This window comes from Rana temporaria, chromosome 5, assembly GCF_905171775.1.
Source record: "Rana temporaria chromosome 5, aRanTem1.1, whole genome shotgun sequence".
NCBI classification, from domain to species: Eukaryota; Metazoa; Chordata; class Amphibia; order Anura; family Ranidae; genus Rana; species Rana temporaria.
Window position 1 is genome coordinate 52,540,299 of NC_053493.1, and position 22,040 is coordinate 52,562,338.

Consider the following 22,040-nt stretch of genomic DNA (forward strand, 5'->3'; position numbering starts at 1 on the left):
AGTCCTCCAACATTCAAAACTAATATTAGTTCAGTTTTGATTAATTTAATTTGGAAGAAAAAGTTTGTGGAATCAATACATCTTGTAAAATACGTGCACTGTCTCATTGTCTCATAGTCTGAACTTCTGAAGCACCAATCAAAGCTGCCCCAGGCTTTATACAGGGCCTCAACTTAAAGTGTATGTGTATGTAAGATTTCCCTAGTGGTAACACTCCGTCACTGCTTTGCTAGGGGGCTGCAAAAGTACAGGGCTGTCCTGTGCTGTTTTCTAGCACTGAATTTGCCTGAGCCCACAGAGATACATCTTTCTGCCCACAGAGATACATCTTTCTGCTTGCCAAGTGTACAGATCATGAGCTGAATCCCTAGGACAATGTTGCCCTGGTCCAATGCAGCACCGACCCCTCTAGTGGTTGGGTGTTAAACCTTCACAAGACATTATATTCTGGTTCATGGGTTGCAGGCTTTGGCTCCAATGATGCAGAGGGGGGCCAACATGATGCAGGTCAGGTCACCTGTTGCGTATTATGATTGGACCACTTTCATTATACAGTATTAGATTTAACAAGCAGCAACACAACACAGTAACAGTTGCTACAGACTTGACCCTTCTTCACTGGCATGATTCCCTTGATCTAGGGTCAGGGGTGCATTTCAGGGAAACCTCTTGAGGAGAAGCACACAAGGGGGAAGCCAAGGAGAGAGTCCAAAGTCCTACAACTGCATGATGCTGCTTGCTCTACACGCCAAAGCCAAACCTGTTGAGCTCCACGCACTACTTATATGAAATTCTGCCAGAGTAGGCACTAGGCAAAATAGAAACATCACTACCTGGGGAAGGTACTAGGAGAAGCCCAAACTATAGGAAGACATATGAACCCCTTCCTTCATATTGACAGCACCCTTTTTTCTCTTGGATAGAGTAAGGAAGGTGTAAAACTCCTATAGGATTTATTTTCTGTATGTGTACCCATGGGGAAATTTCAGTTCACTTCCTGTGCCATCTTTAAAAGTGAGGGTAATTCTTCTCTTATACAGCGATTCCTGAAACAAGTGTTCCCTCACTTTCTTTCTCAATGACAGTGATCAGTGATCAGTAGTACAAACACAGAGGTGAATCTCCACAATGGTGACACAAGCAGCAAAAAAACTTGTTGGAAGGTCTAACCCTTTCTAATTATATCCAAAACTTAAAAAAAGGTTTACACACTTTAAATCCAAATTGATCCTAAGTCCCGATCTACATGCAGGAAGTTCTGACATCTAAGGCCCCGTACACACGACCGGATCGATCCGCTGGGATTGATCTGCGGATCAGTTCCAGCAGATAGATCCGGTCGTGTGTACGGCCTAGCGGACATTTTTAGGCGGATAAAAATCCAGCCGACGGATTCCCAGCGGATAAAAATTTCTTAGCATGCAAGAAATCTATCCGCTGGAATCCAGTCCAGCGGACTGATCCGGTCGTCTGTACAGACTCACCGGATCAGTCCGTCCGCTCCCATCCCTCGCATGCGTCGTAATGATTCGACGCATGCGTGGAAGTATTTACCTTCCAGGGTCGCGCACGTCACCGCGGCGATGGCGCAGCGATGGCGCGGCCACGTCACCGCGGATGTATTCCGCGGGGATTTCGATCTGATGGTGTGTACAGCCATCAGATCCAAATCCGCCAGAGGATTTATCCGCTGGAAACGGTCCGCCGATATCCTCTCGTCTGTACGAGGCCTAATAGACAAATTCCAGGGCCTTTATGGGCTACTCATATGCACTGGAATGCTTAATGAAGTGAAATACTAGTAGAGGGCATAGCTTATGTCCAGTAGAAAGCTTAGATCGGCAATTCAGGTGTTCTGCAGGGACTTGAATCGAAGAAACTTTAGCTGCGCTGGACAGTTTCTTCCATTGTTATTTTGTGTGTATTTCACTTTTTAGTTGCTGCTTTTTTTACTGTTCACATTTAGCGCTGTATTTTCTTTCTTTTTACACTGACTTGAATGGCATTACTCATTATCAAGTCCTTCAATGCACTGTAGTGTCATTCATCCAAATGTTTATTCTTCATGTAATATTGCTGTATTGAGAACCTGTGCAGTAATGGCTGTTATTGCTACCTTTTAATAAAGAAACTGACTAGTACATGAACTGTCAGGGAGGATTATAAAAGCAAATTGTCAGGATAAACATATGGAATTTGTTTCTACTCAGGCAACTGCCTGACCACACACCGCCTGTCCCCCAATATCTAAGTGTTCAATGTGTGTGGTGAGGCAGTTGACATCAACTATCAGACTTCAGAGGACCTCCCCATCACTTTAGATCACTTAATTGAAGTGATCCCCAACACTTCAAGTAACCACTTGCCGACCGCCGCATGTACATATACGTTGGCAGAATGGCACGGCTGCGCAAAACAACGTGTCTATACCATGCTTAAAATTTGCCGCCATGCGGGTGCGCACGCCCCCTGCCATGCTCCATGAGCGTGCCCGCGGGTCCCCTTAACTCGATGTCCGCCGGGTGCCTGCAATCGTCTCACTGAGAGGCAGAACGGGGAGATGCCTATGTAAACAAGGCATTTCCCTGTTCTGCCTAGTGACAGAACAGAGATCTACTGCTCCTTGTGATCTGGAGCAGTGCTCTCTGTCATGCCACTGGTAGCCCACCCCCTCCCCCCCACAGTTAGAATCACGCCCTAGGACACTTAACCCCTTGATCACCCCCTAGTGTTTAACCCCTTCCCTGTCAATGTCATTTACACAGTAATCGGTGCATTTTTATAGCACTGATCGCTGTAAAAATGACAATGGTCGCAAAATTGTGTCAAAAGTGTTCAATGTTTCTGCCATAATGTCGCAGTCCCAATAAAAATCGCAGATCGCCGCCATTACTAGTAAAAAAAATAATAATAATAAAAATGCCATAAAACTATCCCCTATTTTGTAGACGCTATAACTTTTGCGCAAACCAATCAATATACGCTTATTGCATTTTTTTTTATTTTACCAAAAATATGTATAAGAATATATATTGGCCTAAACTGAGAAAAAAAAAGTCAGGAAGGGGGTAAATTCTTCCGGGGCTGAAGTGGTTAAAGCGGAGGTTCACCCCTAAATTACACTTTTTCCCCTTAGATTAATGCTCGTTTTGTCTAGGGGAATCCGCTAGTTGTGTTAAAATATGATCCGTACTTACCGTTTACGCGATGCATCTTCTCCGCCACTTCCGGGTATGGGATGCGGGAATGGGCGTTCCTTCTTGATTGACAGTCTTCCGAGAGGCTTCTGACGGTCGCATCCAACGCGTCACGATTTTCCGAAATAAGCCGAACGTCGGTGCGCAGGCGCAGTATAGAGCCGCACCGACGTTCGGCTTCTTTCGGCTACGAGTGACGCGATGGATGCGACCGTCGGAAGCCTCTCGGAAGACTGTCAATCAAGAAGGAACGCCCGCTCCCGAAGACCCATATCCCGGAAGCGACGGAGAAGATGCATCTCGAAAACGGGTAAGTACAGCGCATATTTTAACACAACTAGCCGATTCCCCTAGACAAAACGAGCAGGAATCAAAGGGGATTTTTTGAAAATGTTTTCTTATGGGTGAACTCCCGCTTTAAGTGTCAGGCTCAGAGAATATTAGTAACACTAAATAGAGGGGAAGTAAAAATTTCTCTAGGTAATTCTGCACCGTAATAATAAGCAAAGATTAAATATTCAGATTCCAGCCTAAACTCAATCAAGATGGATTCTTTTAATTAGAGGGGGGTCGTCTGCTTGTCCTTTACAGGATCTGGACTAAGTGCTTCATTTGAGAAATAGCTTATATTTACATTTTGATTACTAAAGTGCTTTTCACTTAGATTATCTTTTGTATTCTCCACAAGGCCATTGTCATCTATAGTTCCTTTCACCTTTATTGTATTGTCATCCCCGTGAGGTTTATGGCCACAATTTCCAAATAATGTCAGAAACACTGGAAGAAAAACCAGCCCATGGAGCATTCCGAAAGTGATAACAAGAAATATGATCTTAAAAAATGTTCTAAAGATGTAGCTCTCTGAAGTGGAGAGTACTATGACGCCCAGGATGGTGGAGAGACCTCCCTGTAATATAGGATAGCCAAGAGAATGCAATGCCTCAATCACCCTCTTATTTGCTGTAGATTTCTTGCTTGAAACAAAGGCGTATGAGATATGGGCTGAGAAATCCACTGAGAACCCAATACAAATAACAAGGTTGATCATGGATATGGAATCTAAGTTAACGTCCCACAAAGCCATGAATCCAGTGACTCCTGCAATAATAGAAGCAATGGTAAATGTCACCCAGAGGGAACACAGAGGGTTTGGGATTAGCAGTAAAGAAATAACAAGCATAACAATAGCAGCTACAGCAATATTTTGAATTGTGTTTTTGATGATTACAGCATATTGATCAAAGTATATAAATGCCGGATGGTACACAAGGACAGGGACCTCACAACTCTTCGCTGTGTCCCGAACCTGATTTAACATGTTTTTCTCGTCAATGGCAGAAGTGACATTCATAGTCTGGATAAAGAAACGGGAAGCTTTTATAGCACCTGCCTGAATGTCCACATCTTGTTTAAAATCTGAAAATAGAGTAAAGAATCTTGATAAATTTCCTACAAAATTATTTTCGTCAGTTACATTAAATTTAAAAAGTTCAGCAAAACCTAAGTATGCTGTCAACCAGGACTCAGAGAGGTCTTCACTGACATAGGAAGTTTGTTTAAACGATTCCATACACCTGTCAATTTTATTATGGACATCTATATCCCAGTAGGAAACTTCCTGTGTAACCACAACCATAACTCTGGGACCATACTGATTAAAATATAAGTCTTCATTGTCGTAGAAAGAACGGACATAGGAGCTGTCAGTAGCCAAGTTCCGTAAATCAATTCCTTCCTGTACTTGAAAGCACCCGTATATGCTGCCAGCCAAGTATCCACCATATAAACCCAACACAATGATCTTAGTCCAAGTGTTGGTTAAAAATGGACCATATTGCCCACTGAAAAAATCTGTAATTGGATGATCATATTCCTTATCTGTGATTTCACTATATTTCCCCCCAACACAGCACAGGTTATATGGATGCGATCGATGGTCATCTTCTTGTTCTGGAACTTTTTTACAAACCAACCAGTGCCTGTTACTCTCTTCTCTTCTCCCATTGAGGGCTAAAAATGCACCAAAACAAGTGATGTTATATAGGAAGCAGAACAATATGGCTGTTCCGGCATAAATGCAGAAAGATTGCACAGAGCCAAAAGAAGTCATAATTCCTATATAGAAAGCTAAGACATCTGTGAGGGTTGTGATTGTAATGGAGACTGCAGCTTCTTCATATGTCTTGCCCATTCTTTCTTCGACTCGGCTCTTAACTTTAGTTTGCTGCCAACTGGAAACCATAATGAACATGTCATCCACTCCAACACCTGTAAAGAAAATATCCATGTATGTTTATCATAAAATACTATTTTTTTTAAATGATTTTAAGATTTGTTGGAAGCTTAAAGTGGTTCTAAAGTCTGATTTTATTTAAATTAAAATAACAAACATGTTATGCTTACTTGCTCTGTGCAAAGGTTTTGCACAGAGCAGCCCGGATCTCCCTTCTCTGGGGTCCCCCATTGGCGGTCCTGGTTCATCCTCTTTTCTGTGTGCCCCAATAGGAAATGCGTACTCTCTCCCGAGTTGTGTATGTCTTGGGACCCGCGCTCCATAGACCCACACAGCGCAGCTTCATCCTGCCCCCTGGTGCCTCCTCACAGCATTTTATCTGGCTAGGCTATATGAAAAGAGTGCCTGGATCACAAGATAGGCTGGACAGAATTCTCTTGGAAGGTAAAACAGTCCATATACAGTCTACAGCCTGTATTTCAACAGTCTGCTGTAGGTCATACAAAGCAATGTGACTCCCTTTAGGTACCTCTTCAGTGGATATGGAGTGCCTGCATGCCACCCTGATCTGAGACCACAGCCTGCAAAGACACTATGGGCTAGATTCAGATAGGTGAGCGGATCTTTAGATCCGCGTAACCTATCTGATTTACGTTACGGCGCCGCAAGTGCTTTATTCACAAACCACTTGCCTGTAAAGTTGCGGCGGCGTATCGTAAATCCCCCGGCGGAATTCAAATTCAGCGGGTAGGGGGCGTGTATCATTTAAATGAAGCGCGCCCCCACGCCGACCGAACTGCGCATGCGCCGTCCCAAAAAAATCCCAGAGTGCATTGCTCTAAATGACGTCGCAAGGACGTTATTGGTATCGACGGGAACGTAAATTACGTCCATCCGTATTCGCAAACGACTTACGCAAACGACGTATAATTTCAAAACTCGGCGCGGGAACAATGGCCATACTTTTTTAAATCAAAACGACTTTTATTGAGCATAGAAGAAAAGTGTGTAAACAATCGGGTCAGAAGTGCAACATGCACTACAAGTGCAGATATCATTCATTTGACATACATAGGGATATGCATAGTCAATACACATTGAGGTAGGGTGACATGAGGAGTAAATGGTTTCAGGTAGGAGAGGGAGACACAACACGGCTAAACAATGGCCATACTTAACATTAGCTACGCCTCATATAGCAGGGGTAACTATACGCCGGAAAAATCCGAATGCAAACGACGTAAAAAAAAAAAAGCGCCGGGCAGTCGTTGGTTTCTGAATCGGCGTAACTCCTCATTTGCATATTCCTTGCGTAATAATACGGAAGCGCCACCTAGCGGCCGGCCTGGAATTGCAGCCTAAGATCCGACGGTGTAAGTCACTTACACCTGTCGGATCTTAGGGATATCTATGTCGATACGACGGTCGATACGACGGCCGGACTCAGAGATACGACGGCGTATCAGGAGATACGCCGCCGTATCTTCTTTCTGAATCTGGGCCTATGTAAATATCTATTTTGTTTTAAACTTTTAGCATTGGCTAGGCACACCCCTTGCCACCATGTAAATCAAGGCAAAGCCAGTACATTAGACAGCACAATAGACATGCAGTTCGCTTGATTCCGAATTCAAATTTGGACAAATGTTTTCGTTATTTGGAAATTTGGATACATTACGATAGTAACAAATTTAAACAAATTTAACCAAATCAGAAATAACTGATCAAAATTTAAGACGAAATTTGAATTTGAATAGTTTTCTAATCGAATTCAAATTTTAGAAGAGAATAACATAGAATAGAAAATAAAGGAATATAATAGAAAAGGATATATTCGAATAGAAAATAATAGAATAGAAAATAAAAGAATATAATATAATAGAGTAAAACAAAACAGAATACAACAATCTTCTGAAGTTCAATTATCAAATAGAATAAATTTGAATAGAATAGAAAATACATGAATATAACCATTTCCCCAAATTTTAATAAAATAAGTTTGAATAGAAAATAAAATAATAGAGCTGACTAGGATAGAAAATAAAACAATAGAGCTGACTAGAATAGAAAAGAAAACAATAGAATAGAAAAAACAATATAATAGAAAGAATATAACCATCTTCTGAAATTCGAAATTTCTAATAGAATAGATTCAAATTTTGAATAGAATAGAAACGAATAGTCTAGAAAATAATAGAATATAACCATTTTCCAAAATTCGAATTTCGAATAGAATAAATTAGAGTAGAATAGAGTATAATAGAAAAGAAAAAAATAGAATGGAAAATAAAAGAAAATAATAGAAATAATGAAAGCACCATCACCAGGTATTTGAGTATCGGTACTCGCCCAAATGCTCCTGATAACGAAACCAATACTTTGCGGTGTAATTTGTGTCAATACAAAAAGAATGGGCGAAAATCGCACTGTAAGAAATTGCATTTAATTTGAATAGGAACATGGTGCGATTCCTGTCCGAATCATATGCGATTTCCCCCACTGCTCCTGTGTGTGTGTATAAAAGCGTCATCTATAAAAGCGCCATAACACATCCCTGTTCTGAGAGGAGATGCAGATCGTGAGTTCCTACAAGCTGGGAACCACGATCTGCAATCTCCTATAGCGAGTCCTCTCCCCCTTCAGTTAGAACACACATTAGGAAACACAGTCCTTGATCACCCCCCAAGTGTTAACCCCTTCCCTGCCAGTGATATTTATACAGTAATCAGTGCATTTTTATAGCACTAATCGCTGTATAAATGCCAATGGTCCAAATAATGTGTCAAAAGTGTCCGATGTGTCCGCCATAATGTCGCAGTTCCCAATAAAAAATCACAGATCGCCACCATTACTAGTTAAAAAAAAAAGAATTGTGAAAAAAAAAAAGAAATAATAAAAATGCCATAAATCTATTGCCTATTTTGTAGACGCTATAACTTTTGTGCAAACCAATCAATATACGTTTTTTGCGATCTTTATTACCAGAATAAATATCGGCCTAAACTGAGGAAAAAATTCACTTTAAAAAAAAAAAATTGGGGCTATTTATTTTAGCAAAAATAACAAAATATTGTGTTTTTTTCAACATTTTCACTATTTTTTGGTTTATAGCAGAGGTGATCAAATTCCATCAAATAAAAGCTCTATTTGTGGGAAAAAAAGGATGTCAATTTTGTTTGGGTACAACGTTGTCAGTGCCAAATCGCAAAAAATGCTCTGGTCATTGAGCAGCCAAGTCTTCCGGGGCCAAAGTGGTTAAATATGAACGTTTAATTATGTTTCAATTATTTAATTTTAGATATTATCATATTTTACAAAAAATATAAAATACATTTACAGGCTTGTTTTATGGCTTTTACAGAATGTCTGCAGAAATTTGTGCACTGAGATATTGTAAATATGTTCTTATAGCAAATAGACATTTCAAGTGTGACTGTGCTTTTTTAAATACATTCATTTTTTTAATCTACGTTTTTGATTGCCCTTTCCTTCTGGGCTCCTCTTGTATCCCTAGGCATTTGTATGATTTGAAAAAATCTTGCTTGTACGATTGGCTGGCAACAAGGGATGTGTTGAAACAAAGACGGTATCAAAAATAACCCAAAAAGAGGAAAGAGAAGCGCTAAGCCAATCCTTTAAGCAGCATAGGAATTTATTCAGTGTATAGGTGAAAAATAACACAAAAAACTTGCGTGAACAATGTTGGAGCACTTACAGAGTGCTAGAGCGGTTGGGAGCTTCCATGTGCAGTGTCACAGCAGCTCAGGAGGATCAAAAATAACTCACCCTTTTAAAAATACTTCTTGAAAAAGCTTACAGAAAATAGGACAGGGAGAGTTAAATATCTAGTATGAATATTTATCATGCCTCAGCCAAGCCCTTTAGGGAGGTGTTCAGAAGGTGGCTGGGGAGGTGATAAATGCTTGGGAGTCCTGAACAGAGTGATTCTTCCTCTCCAGGGAGGGTTCCGCTTCTCCTAGGACTGCTTCCCCTGGGAGATAGCTATTGAGACAAGAAATTGCAGTCTGTGTCTCAGCAGGCACGGGGTAAAGGAACTGGGGAAGATTAATTAAGGATCGTATGCTGGAGTGCATCATCCTGGAGTCCAGGTCTGGAGAAGGATCTTTTGTTTCCCTCACTGTGGATGGCAAACAGCCACAAGTAAAGACCTTGCTGTGGACTCCTGGCTGTACAAGTGCTAGAAAGGAATTAAGTGCCAGAGGATGCTTTATGGACTGAGAATACTCTTCTAGAGACCTAGATATGCTGGCCTTCATAGGTATGCGCAGCCTATTTCCATTAGGTTGTGCCCCCCAAAGCGAAAAATGCACACTAATGATCGCTCACAATGTTCATTCAGAAAGGGAAGGGGCTGGTAAATTATAAATTTACAGACCTCTTTCCCCACTCATCCTAAAACATCCCAGAAGCAACAGCCGGCGGGAGAGGAGGGAAGCCGGGGGCACTGCAGGGGAAAGGGGGGGGGAGCCAGGGCAGTAGAGAAATCTGTGCTGTAGAAGGTGATTAGGGTGTTCCTGGGCACACCTGGCACACCCTGTGCACATGCCTATGCTGGCCATCCCCTGTTACCTTCAGGAAAGGCTGCTTAGAGAAGATTAGTGAGAAGCTGTCCTCCTGTTATTGTTACTTTTGTATTGGAGTGTTCTGAAACCTTTTAAATTATACACCTATTCTTTAACTTACCTAAAATAAGAAAAGGAGCATTTGCCACAGTAATAACAAAAGGCACTCCACATAGTAACAGCAGGCCAAAACTAGAGAGAATGGCTAATCCAGAGGTAACGACTCCGAATGCTGCAACCCAGAATTTATTCCTCACACAGTCAAGTCTGCAAAGAATCAGAAAATCAGAAGTAGAGTTTATTTAACAAAGCAGTCACATAGTTTGGATGCGTATCAAGTTTATACAGGTTATTGGCAGATGCATAATGAAGTTACAATATTAAAGCCAAAACCTTTATTTGTATAAGGAACGGTTGAAACCACTTTTTTTATTACAGATTTTGCATTGAAGAGATTTCCACTCACTTTCTGCCCCAAAGTCACCACAAGAAGTAAAAAGAATTATTCTAATAAGCAAGGGAAATCCTTTTTTATCTGTCATCAGAACAAGTGGTCCCATTGGATAATTTCCCTTGTATTCCTGTTTTGGTGACATCGAAAAATTATGGATTTTTCCCTTCACTTTCTGTTCTGGACAGTTATCACCAGGATAAATAGAGAAGATAAATATCAGTGTAGTCCACAGACAGAAATACAAATTTTGGTTGACAACCCTTTCCTACACTATCCAAAACTAAATCAAAGCAATATTACATGTCAAACAAGTTAGAGTCTGAAGCCTCGTACACACGGGCCAGAATCTTGTCAGGGAAAAAACATTGTTTTTCCTGACGAGATTTTTGGCAAGAATGTCTTGCCGCCCGAGTGTACAGACTTTCCTCTCAAAAGAACCGCGGTTCTCTTAAAAGGCAAGAATGCAGTAGCGTCATCGCGTACGACGAGAATGCGCTCGTCACATTCTATGCCGTCGCCGCCATCTTGCTGCACCCTACCTATGCCTAGGAAGCTACCGCGCATGCGTCTAAGTCATTTCGAGCATGTGCAGGTTTCCACGGCGACCAGGCAAGTATACACACTCTCGGGTTCTCTACTTTTCTCGATTCTGGTCAGTTTTCTTGTTGAGAAACCTGAAAGCCTCCTACAGATGCTTGGTATACCGAGCGTGTGTACAAGGCTTAAGTGCTGCCATGATGGCTAATTTACTACACCATTGAATGTTCCAACTGTACTGCAGATCCAATGCAGTTTTAATAGAATGTAAACAAATGTCATAAATGCTGATTTTTTTATTGGGGAATAAAGTATGAATTTAAAAGCCAAAAAAAGTTTATGCAGGGTCACAATATGCTCTGTGACACTGGGATCTCTGGGATGTCTAACATAACTTCATGCAATTCATAAACCAATAGATCCCTGTAGATGCATGTTACCTTAAGAAAAATTCATAGCCAGTGGTGACGGTGATTAAAGAGACCCTGCTGCCAAACCATTAATTTCAACGACAATCTTTTCTTAAGATTATACATGCATTTAACATATTTTATGCATGTTTTATAGCTGTAAAAGCCTCCCTTGTGTACACATGCAAGCTCTGAGTCAGCTGCGGGCACTGCCATCTTGGATATAATGTCAACAGCCTTAGTAGACTTAATAGTATCCTCCTTCTCTCATTCCCCAGCTGTTACATAACAAGGTTATGTAGGAAAGTGAAAGGCTTGATGAGCTTGACCAGCTCCATGCATAAACAAACACTCAGGCCTCGTACACACGACAGAGTTTCTCGGCAGAATTCTGCGAGAAACTCGGTCAGAGCCTGATTCTGCCGAGAAACTCTGTCGTCTGTACACTTTCGGCCCGATGGAGCCACCAAGGAACTCGTCGAGGAAATAGAGAACATGTTCTCTATTTCCTCGTTGTTCTATGGGAGCTCTTGGCCCGCCGAGCTCCTCGGCGGCTTCAGGGCTGAACTGGCCGAGGAACTCGATGTGTTTGGCACGTCGAGTTCCTCGGCCGTGTGTACGAGGCCATATAGAAGAGGAGAGGGCTATGACATCATTGACATGTAATGAGGGAGAGGGCTATGCTAGGGAATTGACTTTCCTGAAGTAAAATTTTCAAGCACGTTTAAATTCTCATTACAAAAAAAATTGTTTATGGATAGGAAAAACACATTAAAACAGTTTTTGTGCTTTTACAGGATCTGTATTTTTTTAAAAATTTGTGACAGATTCTCTTTAAGACCGGATTAGAGAAACATGTAATCTAGACAATTTTTAACTGCTACATGTTCTGCTTTAAAAAAAATAAAATAAAGGAATGCTGGAGGACATTGGCTCAGGATCTGGATCTGAACACAGGACCTCTGTTGCATCTGGCAGTAACTCCTTTACTAAGCCATCTAATCCTTTGGACGGCCTTAATTTCTATGTTGTTTTTGGGGAACCTTGAACTCTTTGCCCCTCCTATTAACTACCTATTAAAGCCTTGTCTTTGCACTTCCTGTTTGTCATATTACTGTGTTCTTCTCCAGTCAATTGGGGTAATTTACTAAAACTGGAAAAGACAGAAACTGGAGCGTCTTTGCATAGTAAGTAACCAATCAACCTTCTGACTTGAACTTGTTCATTTAAGCTTTGGAAATGAAAGCTAGGAGCTGATGGTTTGCCATATACAACTGATCTAGTCTTAGAAAATTCCCCTCAATATCTTGCTTGTTGTACTCCTGCTGCATCTGTATCTTTACTAACACTTGTTACTGATCTTTGGCTTGTTTCTTGACTATATTTCTGCTTGATCCCAAACTTCAACCACTTATTACTGATCTTAGGTTTGTTTACCAACTATGCTTCTGATTGATCTCTACCTACTACATCTGCTACATCAGATTTGCCCCTCTGGTTGGGCAAATCTGAGGACCACAACTTGGAACAAGCACATCAGGAGGACTTGAAGACGGATTATTACTAAGACTCTGCACATCAAGTGAGACACCGTCAATTTTTATGGGGACCTGCTTGTGTATTAATCCTGCTGGTTTCTGTGACCCTTCCAATTGATAAAGCTACTGGCCTCAGAGCCTGAACCCTGTTCATAACACTTTTATTTGTGAGCACTGGCTTATGAATTTTTGGGACTTGCACTGGGAGAGGTGTTGCCATACATTAATTATGCTAGGTGCAGGTTTAGTGACATTGACTTCCTTTTGCTTACCTCACACATGTTATAATAGAAAAGAATATTGTAACAAAGTATGTAATGGAAAACAATGGGATCACAGATTTGGAAGTGCTTTCAAATTCCTGCTGTCGAGATACTGATGTGAAATACGAAACCTAAAAAACAACAGCAAAGATATGTCATTTTTTTATACCTACAGCAATGGTTTAGAGATGTTTAGTGCTATAAAATTGATATCTGTTACCTTACCCCTACATATGAGATCATTTGCCGTCTTTTCATTTACCTTAAAGTGGAGTTCCACCCAAAAGTGGAACTTCCATTTATCTGTCTCCTCCCCCCCATCCGGTGCCGCATTTGGCACCTTTCGGGGGGAACGGGTACCTGTTTTTGACAGGTACCCTGTCCCCACTTCCGTCTGACCTCGCCGCAGCGAGGTACATCAGAAGTTCGGCTCCCTCCTCCTTCCCCTGCTGCTAGGCCAGTAAAAGAGCGCAGCAGGCTTTGCACATGCACAGTAGGGACCTGGCCATGAAGCCTCAAGGCTTCACGGCCCGGTTCCCTTACCAGCGATGGAAGCATCAGCTGTGGTGCCGACATCGCTATATTCTAGGTCAGGTAAGTGTCCTAATATTGAAAGTCAGCAGCTACAGTATGTGTAGCTGCTAACTTTAAATTTCTGGAGGGGGAAGCCGGGACACCCCTTTGAAGTGAATTAAGGGATCTCAGGGCTGGCACCACAAGTAAGCAGCTGGAGAAGTTCCAAAGCTGGTACCACAGGTGGGCAGCTAGAGATTAAGTATTCTGGCATCAATTGGTGCAATGCTCTTCACAGTGGCTGGGTCTTCTGTAGAAGCTGTATGCTACTGGGCTCCTGTCCGGCTGCCCACATGCTGCCACTAACAGTTGAGGACTGTATAGCTGGTGGCAGATCACATGCCCATCCACCACCTGTTGAGGTGTCTCTGAGCAGCATATGGTGGGAAACAGGGAAACTTATATTTCCTGGACAAATCCAAGAGCCCATGTGATTGTGGGAACCCAGAGGATTGTTGCATTTGAGCATAGGGAGTCAAGGGGCACTCCGCTACACAAAAAGTCAATGCATGCATTGAACTAAGCATGCTTGTTTAATTATTAAAGCTGAAGAGTGCACAATTGGGCTCACTTTTGCATAGAAACCACTCAGCTTCCAGGTTTTATTGCCAAAGCTTAATTGAACAAGCTGAGGTTAGAAGCTGATTGGTACTATGCACAGTGGCACCAGATTCTGGGTGCTCCAGTTTTAGTGAATCTACCCCTATGTGACAGAGCTTAAAGCAGATGTTTGGTTGGTCAGTAATCTAAGTCCTAATTGCAGGCAGATGGGGGTTGGGGACTCTATGGGTAAACCATATTCAAAGTTACTAGTTTTTTTTGGTCTCTGTCAGGAATCGGGGTGATGGGGAAACACATGAAGGATATTGCAGTACAAGTAGTGGTCATGCATGGCAAACTCCATGTGCTTTCTTCAATCAGGAAGGTCAAATCTATATTGGGCTGAAGGTAGATTGTGAAGTATTCCTAGAGTGTACAAATAGTAGTCAATGCTATATTGTTTTCCACCTGTCTGATATATAGAGGGGTTCTAGAAAGATATTTAGCATTTATTTACATGTGGTTCATGTACTATGTAGCAGATGTTTCCATAACATTATCAATAATTGCTAAAAGGGTAGCATTAAAGGGTATGATACTGCGCCAATGCTTTACACCATTCTTTTCTCTGTTGCAACCAGTGCATAATACTTAGTGCTTCCACTAATAAGGGAGCATGGGATCTCCACCCATAATGTAGTGCTTAGGGCTTGTGGCTAACTACTGTGCTCAAGCACTGTCACATGATGGGCATCATCAGTGACATCACTGCTCCCTCTAGGCTCGGGCACAAGCTGATGGAGAGCAGGGGCGTAGTTAGGCCCGGGCTTGGGGGGGCAGGAGCCCCGAATGGGCCCTTGAAAAGTCTCGAATCTATTTACCTGTGATTTGTATTGTTGGCCCGAGCACCGGGGCCCGGGACCGATCTAATGGCCGAGTGCGGCCGAGTGCGGCTTGGCCCCGAGTTCGGCCGAGTGCGGCTGGGGCTGAGTTCGGCCGAGTTTGGCCGAATGCGGCTGGGGCCGAGTGCGGCTGGGGCCGAGTTTGGCCAAGTTTGGCCGAGTGCGGCTGGGGCCGAGTTCGGCCGAGTTCAGCCGAGTGCCATAGGTCCCGCCTTCTGGAGCCAGCAGCGCCAATCCAGGAGGACCATGAGACGTGTGACGTGGTGCGTCCAATGTCATAGCCTGCAGAGTCTCCAGAAGGCGGGAATTTCAAAATGCAGCCGCCGAACAATATCCCTGCTCGGGCGGGCGGCTCTCCTCCCTCTGCTCCTCGGCTTGGCAGCTCCTCTCCTCTCTGACAGTGACGACCCTGAGTGACTGACACCACGGCTGAGCTCGGGTAAGTCAGTGTGTGTGTATCTATGACGTTGTCAGTAGGTCAGTGTGTGTTAGGTCATGCAGGTCACTGGTCAGTGTATGTAGGTCAGATAGGTCAGTGCAGGTAGGTCAATGTAGGTAGGTCAGTGCAGGTAGGTCAGTGGTCAGCATTGATGGGCACTGGTAAGTCACATAATCCCACTGCCCAGCCCCAAAAAAACGCTACTCCACATACCACACCTCTAATTCCGCCACCCCGTCTTTTTGCCACCTAGCAACGCCCCTAATGGAGGGTATGTTGATTGAGGTTGCACCAGAGAAAGCCTTGGAAACTCTGGAGAGGTGCGTTAGTGGGTTGAAAGGTGGCTTCATGCAGACATTCACTAATCCCTGATTAGGCAACGTGACAGTATCTCTTTTGAAGTTACTTATTTCTCATCTTAGCAGAACATGCAGATTTCTCTTAAACTCACTAGTCAAAGAAAGGACTTCCATTGGCAGGATTACAGCATATTATTTTTAGAAAAAGCTGCAGATTTAAAATATTTGAAAACAACTTTTGAAATTATGTCAGCCTGCTAAAAATGACGGGCAGCACAGCGGCTAAGCTATTACCAGTTCAATGCATGAACAACAGTGATGAGACAAAGAGGTGTCTCCAAAAGGATACCAGTTAGGATCAACCACGTTGTATCGAAAAATCAGAGAAAACTTTTTTTTTGAAAAATCACTAAAAGGGTTAGTCCACTAGAGGTGAAGTTGCACCATTCTGGTGTAAAGAGCCCCCCCCCAGTGCACCCAATTAAAAACACTTATAAAAAATTGACAACGATGTTACACTATGGTGCCAAGCTCAGGGCCTCACACACACACACACTCATGCGTATCCAACTAGGAGAGACTAAAACGGCTTGGATGACTTAAACAATTATATAGTCTACACCTAGCATGTCCATGACAGTACTTGTGCAGTAGTTAGATAAATTTGAGTGAACGGGTATGCAAGTCACACAAGGTGATATAGCACTAAAATGGGGAATCCTAGACCGGTAATGTTGATTTCATATGTCATATGTATACTTCCTCGACTGGGAAGTATATTAAAGATGTGATAAAGGGGTATTGCCCAGAGGCTCTCACCACTCCATGGTTACTGACTGGGGTGACAATGATGTATAGACCGTCTATCTTCATGGGCGCTTGGGTTGTTGCATCGGCTTAATGTCAGATAGCAGCTAGACGCTGGACATGCATTTGGACATTAATACGTCAAGTCAGGAGAGCCGTGAGTAGGTGTGTCATAAGCTCGTCCAGTCAGTGTGATGCAGGGTGGGGATGGCGCTGCCTACATCAACGCATTTTGCACACGTGACCGTGCACTTTGTCAGGACGTATGCCGCTCCGTATCCAAGTATTTTTAAAGGGCAGATGCCCAATTAGCATTGATTACGTCAGAACTTCATTTTAGGGTCATCTTGTGGTGATAGATTATATTGTAATACTTAAAACACAGGGGAAATTAGGAAAAATGTATGTATACAGAAAACTCAGTCTATTTATACATAAATCAATGCAAATCACGTGTCTACACAGGATAAGGTTAGTGAGTCCGAGGCTTTAGGATGAGCATCATGAGGTTAATTTTTTAAGTTTTTATTTAGACATAACCATGGCATTGTTGCAATTTTTTTTTTCTGCCTAAAAAAGTTCAAGGGGTCATACTCTGCTGCACTTTTTGTGTACCATACATGTAACATGCTCGATGTAGATCCATCTCTTGCCACCTGCCGCACTGCGGGACCTGAAAAAAAAAAAAGAAACAAAAACCTCCAGCCTCATCGAAAGCTCCCCACTGAATGCCTGCTCTTCCATCTAACATTCCTTATATAGCTAAATCATATCAACATAGGGACAAGGTGCTTTGGGGTGTGGGGCTGAGCCTCCCTGCCCCAAAGCATCCTCCCATGTTGAGGGCATGTGGTCTGGTATGCTTCAGGAGGGGGGGGGGTGCTTTTTTTTTTACATACCCCCCTTTGCTGGCCTACTGGGCTGAATTCTTGGATAAGGTTCTGGTATGAATTTTAGGGGGGACCCCACAACAATTTTTTAAAAACAGCGTGGGGTCCCCCCTAATATCCATATTAGAACCTTATCCAAGAATACAGCTTAGAATCCATACCAGACCTGAAGGGCCTAGCTGAATTTTTTATTGGCGGCATTGTTTTATTTACATTTCAGATGTCAGTGGGGGAGCCCGCTGACAGCTAATGAGTCATCTGTTGTGAAGGAAACGGCGGCCTAGTTTTCTGGCCCACTGATTAACAACCAGCTATTCTTCACACAGAATTCAAATTGGTTGATCATTTTTCCACCGTTACGAAATCGAATCTTTCCGAAAATTTGGAATTCCTTAGAAAACAAATAAATTAAATACATTTTTGTTGAAATTCATTACTATTTCCTTTGGAGATTCGGAAACATACGAGTCTCCGAATAACCAAAAGTTTGTCCGAATTTGTATTCGGTCCCGAAATGAATTGCACATGTCTATTACAGAGTAGATATGTGCATTCCCGTTCGTACGAATGTCTTTTTCGTACGAAAATGTTCATTTTCGTACCCGCGGAATAATGTGTACATACGAAAAAATTAAAGCACCAAAATACGAAAACGACGGGATTACGAATGAGCCGCATAACGAACAACCGCAAATACGAACGAACGATCCGACGAAAATACGACAAAACGAAAACGGCAAAAGAACGAAAATGACATCTATAACAAAAGATTTGCATTCTGTATTTTGTTTGAATCCTTTTTCTGTTCTTATGTTCATGTGACATCTATAACAAAAGATTTGCATTCTGTATTTTGTTTGAATCCTTTTTCTGTTCGTATGTTCATATGACATCTATAACAAAAGATTTGCATTCTGTATTTTGAATTCCTTTTTTCTGTTCGTAATTTGGTTTAAAAATACAGAATGCAAATCTTTTGTTATAGATGTCATATGAACATACGAACAGAAAAAGGATTCAAACAAAATACAGAATGCAAATCTTTTGTTATAGATGTCATATGAACATACGAACAGAAAAAGGATTAAAAAAAAATACAGAATGCAAATCTTTTGTTATAGATGTAATTTTCATTTTTTTGAATGGGCAGTGAGTGTAGTTAGTGAAGCAGCTTCTCTTTTGTGCTGAGTACAGTAGTACAGTAAAGCCAAATAAACTTTTCTGTGGATTTTCGTCTGAAGGGAGATCAGTTGGCCAGACTTTTGAACCTGGAACCCAAAAATGGTTTTCTGATGGAGTTTAAAAACGATCGTTTTTATGTTTGTTGTTAAAAAAGTCTGACCAAGTGTATGGGGCTTAACAATAGTTAATATGGATGAGCCGCGTGTTGAAAGTGCCGCGAATCCCGCTATATATTTACGAAAGTACAAAATGACGAAAATTCACGAAAATTATTGTCTAACAAGTAACGAACATGAATTAAACAGAATAACGAACCATCCCGCATGTACGAAAATAAAACGGTAACCAAAATACGAAACGATCAGAATACGAAAAAATCGCGTCGTACGAAAAACGAACGGGAACGAACAGGAAAACGGGCGTCTTACGAAAAACGAACGGAAACGAACCTACGGAACGATACGAAACAAAATAATACAAAAAAAAATTCTGTGCACATGTCTATTACAGAGTACTACTTTAAAAGTCGACTGAGCATCTGGTTAGAGAAATAAATAATTTTTCCATCACATACGGTAAATTGATTAAAAGAAGAAAAGGCAACAATCTCATGTGTTTGTATAGTAAAAAAAAAGTATTACAAGTAAAGTATTACCTGTACATTCTTAAGTTGTAGAGAATCAATGTTGACTGATTTGATAAAGTGCTCAATCCATAGTAGGCTGTTCTTTCTGTCGTGTTCATTCTCCTCTCTCAGGTAATACACCAACCGAACCGCTTTAGCTTTCTCCACGGTGTTGTTTGGACTGAGTGTCACTCCACCCAGGGATGTTCCTAGGAATGATTTCCCCTGAAACATGGGGTAGCTAATACTTATTGTCTCTATCAAACTCAAATTACTTTGTACTGAAGATAGAAGGGGATTAACTTCCATACATTTCCTCTCCTGTACCTCTGCACATAGACGTTGGAAATTTACAATCACGTCACCATCAGGCTCAGTCACAGTAATGCTCATATTCTGCACCATCTCATCCAGGTTAATCAGCTCTCTAAATGAATCAACATTGATAATATTATCAGACATGCTAACAGCAATGAGAGAAACAAACAAACCTTCTGTATAGAGTCTCTGTGCAGAGAAATGCCCGGAGTCGTTGGTTGGGAAGTGTGTCCTCACAAATTCTCTCTCAGATTTAGCTGGACCTCCTATTGGGGTGAACTCATTTTCTATGTCATTAGCCTGCCTCTGAGGCAAAAAGTAAAATCCAGCTCCCAGACCTGCAGATATAACCATGGGAATAAAGAGGAACCACCAGGGGTACCTGCTCACCACTTTCCCCAGCTTGTAGAATACAAGAGAGAGAGGTCTCTGTATACAGTCTGTCCGACAACCAGGCATTCTTCACCCTGCAGTCAGCTTCTCTTACAATATCGATGAGAAGCTATTGCTGAGGTGATCCCCAATGCATAAATGTTAAACAGTTCCGCTTTGTAGGATGTTTATTGAGCGTATAATGACATGATATCTGCAAACAGATAATATTTAACCTTTGTACTTCGGAGATATTGTATGCAAAAGTAATTTTATAGTGTTGATAAATACACAATGATTTATTAGCTAATAGAATATAAAATATGGAATCAAATTATAACATACCATCATTTTAGGGTCACCCATGCACCGCCCCTTTTCAACAATGTCATTATCACATCAGCGTGGCTCTCTCTCTGGTGGCGCTGGGTAGTGTGGTTCTCTCTGGTGGTGCTGGGCAGCTTGGCTCTCTCTCTTGCTTCCGCCCAGCACACACCTCTTTCTTTGTCCTGTAGCACTCACTCCCTCAGATTTATTCCAGGCTGCAGTCTCTCAATCTCTCTCTTGATCGAGCTGTAGCCTCCTTCCTGTGGAAAATGGGGCCACCAATCTTCGGGACTACATGTCACATGATGCTTTCCTTGTCTCCTTTAATTGACCCTCAGTTATGGCCCATGGGGAAGGAACGGAGCGGGCAGGAAGCTGGGCAGGGAACCTGGTGAGAGCCACCATCTCTTCTCCCTGACAGGAGAAAGGGGGAAACCTGTGACAGCACGCCTTTCTCCTGACACAGCACCTCTGAGTTCTCTGCTGGACTGAGCAGGGAAAAGAGCCTGCAGTCGCACTACACTGATGGGGGGGCTTGACAGCACCCCTAATAGCGACGCCACTGTGCCGATCCGATCCCTGATTCCAGGAGGGGCACTTGACCCCCCTTGCCCCTACCTGCAGATGCTCATGCTGGCACTATTTGCACAGCTGGCAGGGTGTTAGTTGTGGGTACTGAGGACCACCATAGACTCCAAGTAAGGCAACTGTTCTCTGCTCCTTGACCCCTCACTTAGGCCACAGGTGGCAAATAAGCCAATCAGAAAACAATAAATAGAGACAGCGCTGGTGTTAAAAAATATAAACAGCTGCTGGCAACTAAATAGCAAGACAAGACTATGTAGCAATATATAACATGTATGTTGCCATGCTAAAACAGTGATATTAAATGCTAAATAAAAATGTCAATATAAAAAATTAAGAAAGTTTTTTTTGTGAAAACTTTAAAGTCCAAGGTGTGTGCCCCTTGGCGGCAAATGCCACGGATGATATTAAACGACAGTCGTGCTAATCCATTGCTGTAATCACGATGTGAACCCTCACCAGTATACAAAATGCAATCTTACCAGATTGGAATGACTCCACTACAGAGTCTAATTCGCCTGTTGTAAACACTTAGGGGGCAATCCAATTTACACCGCTTGGTTGTAGTATATCAGACTGACACGCTCTCCAAGGTGTATAAAATTAGTAAGGACCATATATTACAAACATCCACATGGAGTTAAAGCAAAGGAAACCACATAGTGTAAATCCGCTAAAAACTTTAATATACATACACAGTACAAGTTCTACTCGCATGATAAAAACGAATATGCGCAAAAAAACTGAATTTCTAAGCTGTACAGCAGAGATTCCAAGTCTAGAATGGTGTGGTAGTGTTGCGTGTGTAGGCTCCGCCCAACACGTTTCGTCACCTAGGACATCTGGGTACCAAAATGCGTTGGACGGGGCCTACGCACGCGACACTGCCACACAATTCTAGACTTGGAATCTCTGCTGTACAGCTTGGAAATTGTGTTTTATGCGCATATTCTTTTTTATCATGTG

At 42.2% G+C, this 22,040-nt stretch overlaps 1 protein-coding gene across 1 annotated transcript; it reads right to left on the reverse strand.

Moving 5' to 3' along the window:
- Window positions 1-3,594: 3,594 nt before the first annotated feature.
- On the reverse strand, window positions 3,595-20,267 carry LOC120941057 (patched domain-containing protein 3-like). The gene is made up of 3 exons (XM_040354295.1): window positions 19,489-20,267; window positions 10,135-10,280; window positions 3,595-5,465 (listed from the first exon to the last, which is right to left on the reverse strand). The coding sequence occupies exons 1-3, from the start codon at window positions 20,247-20,249 to the stop codon at window positions 3,757-3,759; spliced, it is 2,616 nt and encodes an 871-aa protein (XP_040210229.1). The 5' UTR covers window positions 20,250-20,267; the 3' UTR covers window positions 3,595-3,756.
- Between the last annotated feature and the right edge of the window lie 1,773 nt (window positions 20,268-22,040).

What these genes read in the sequence shown, in the direction of transcription:
- LOC120941057 (XM_040354295.1), bottom strand. Translation starts at nt 20,249, where the DNA reads ATGCCTGGTTGTCGGACAGACTGTATACAGAGACCTCTCTCTCTTGTA. An exon ending in GTACAGGTAATACTTTACTT is followed by an intron (nt 10,281 to 19,488) that starts GTAATACTTTTT and finishes GATTCTTTGCAG; the next exon opens with ACTTGACTGTGTGAGGAATA. An exon ending in TGCTCCTTTTCTTATTTTAG is followed by an intron (nt 5,466 to 10,134) that starts GTAAGTTAAAGA and finishes TTTTCTTTACAG; the next exon opens with GTGTTGGAGTGGATGACATG.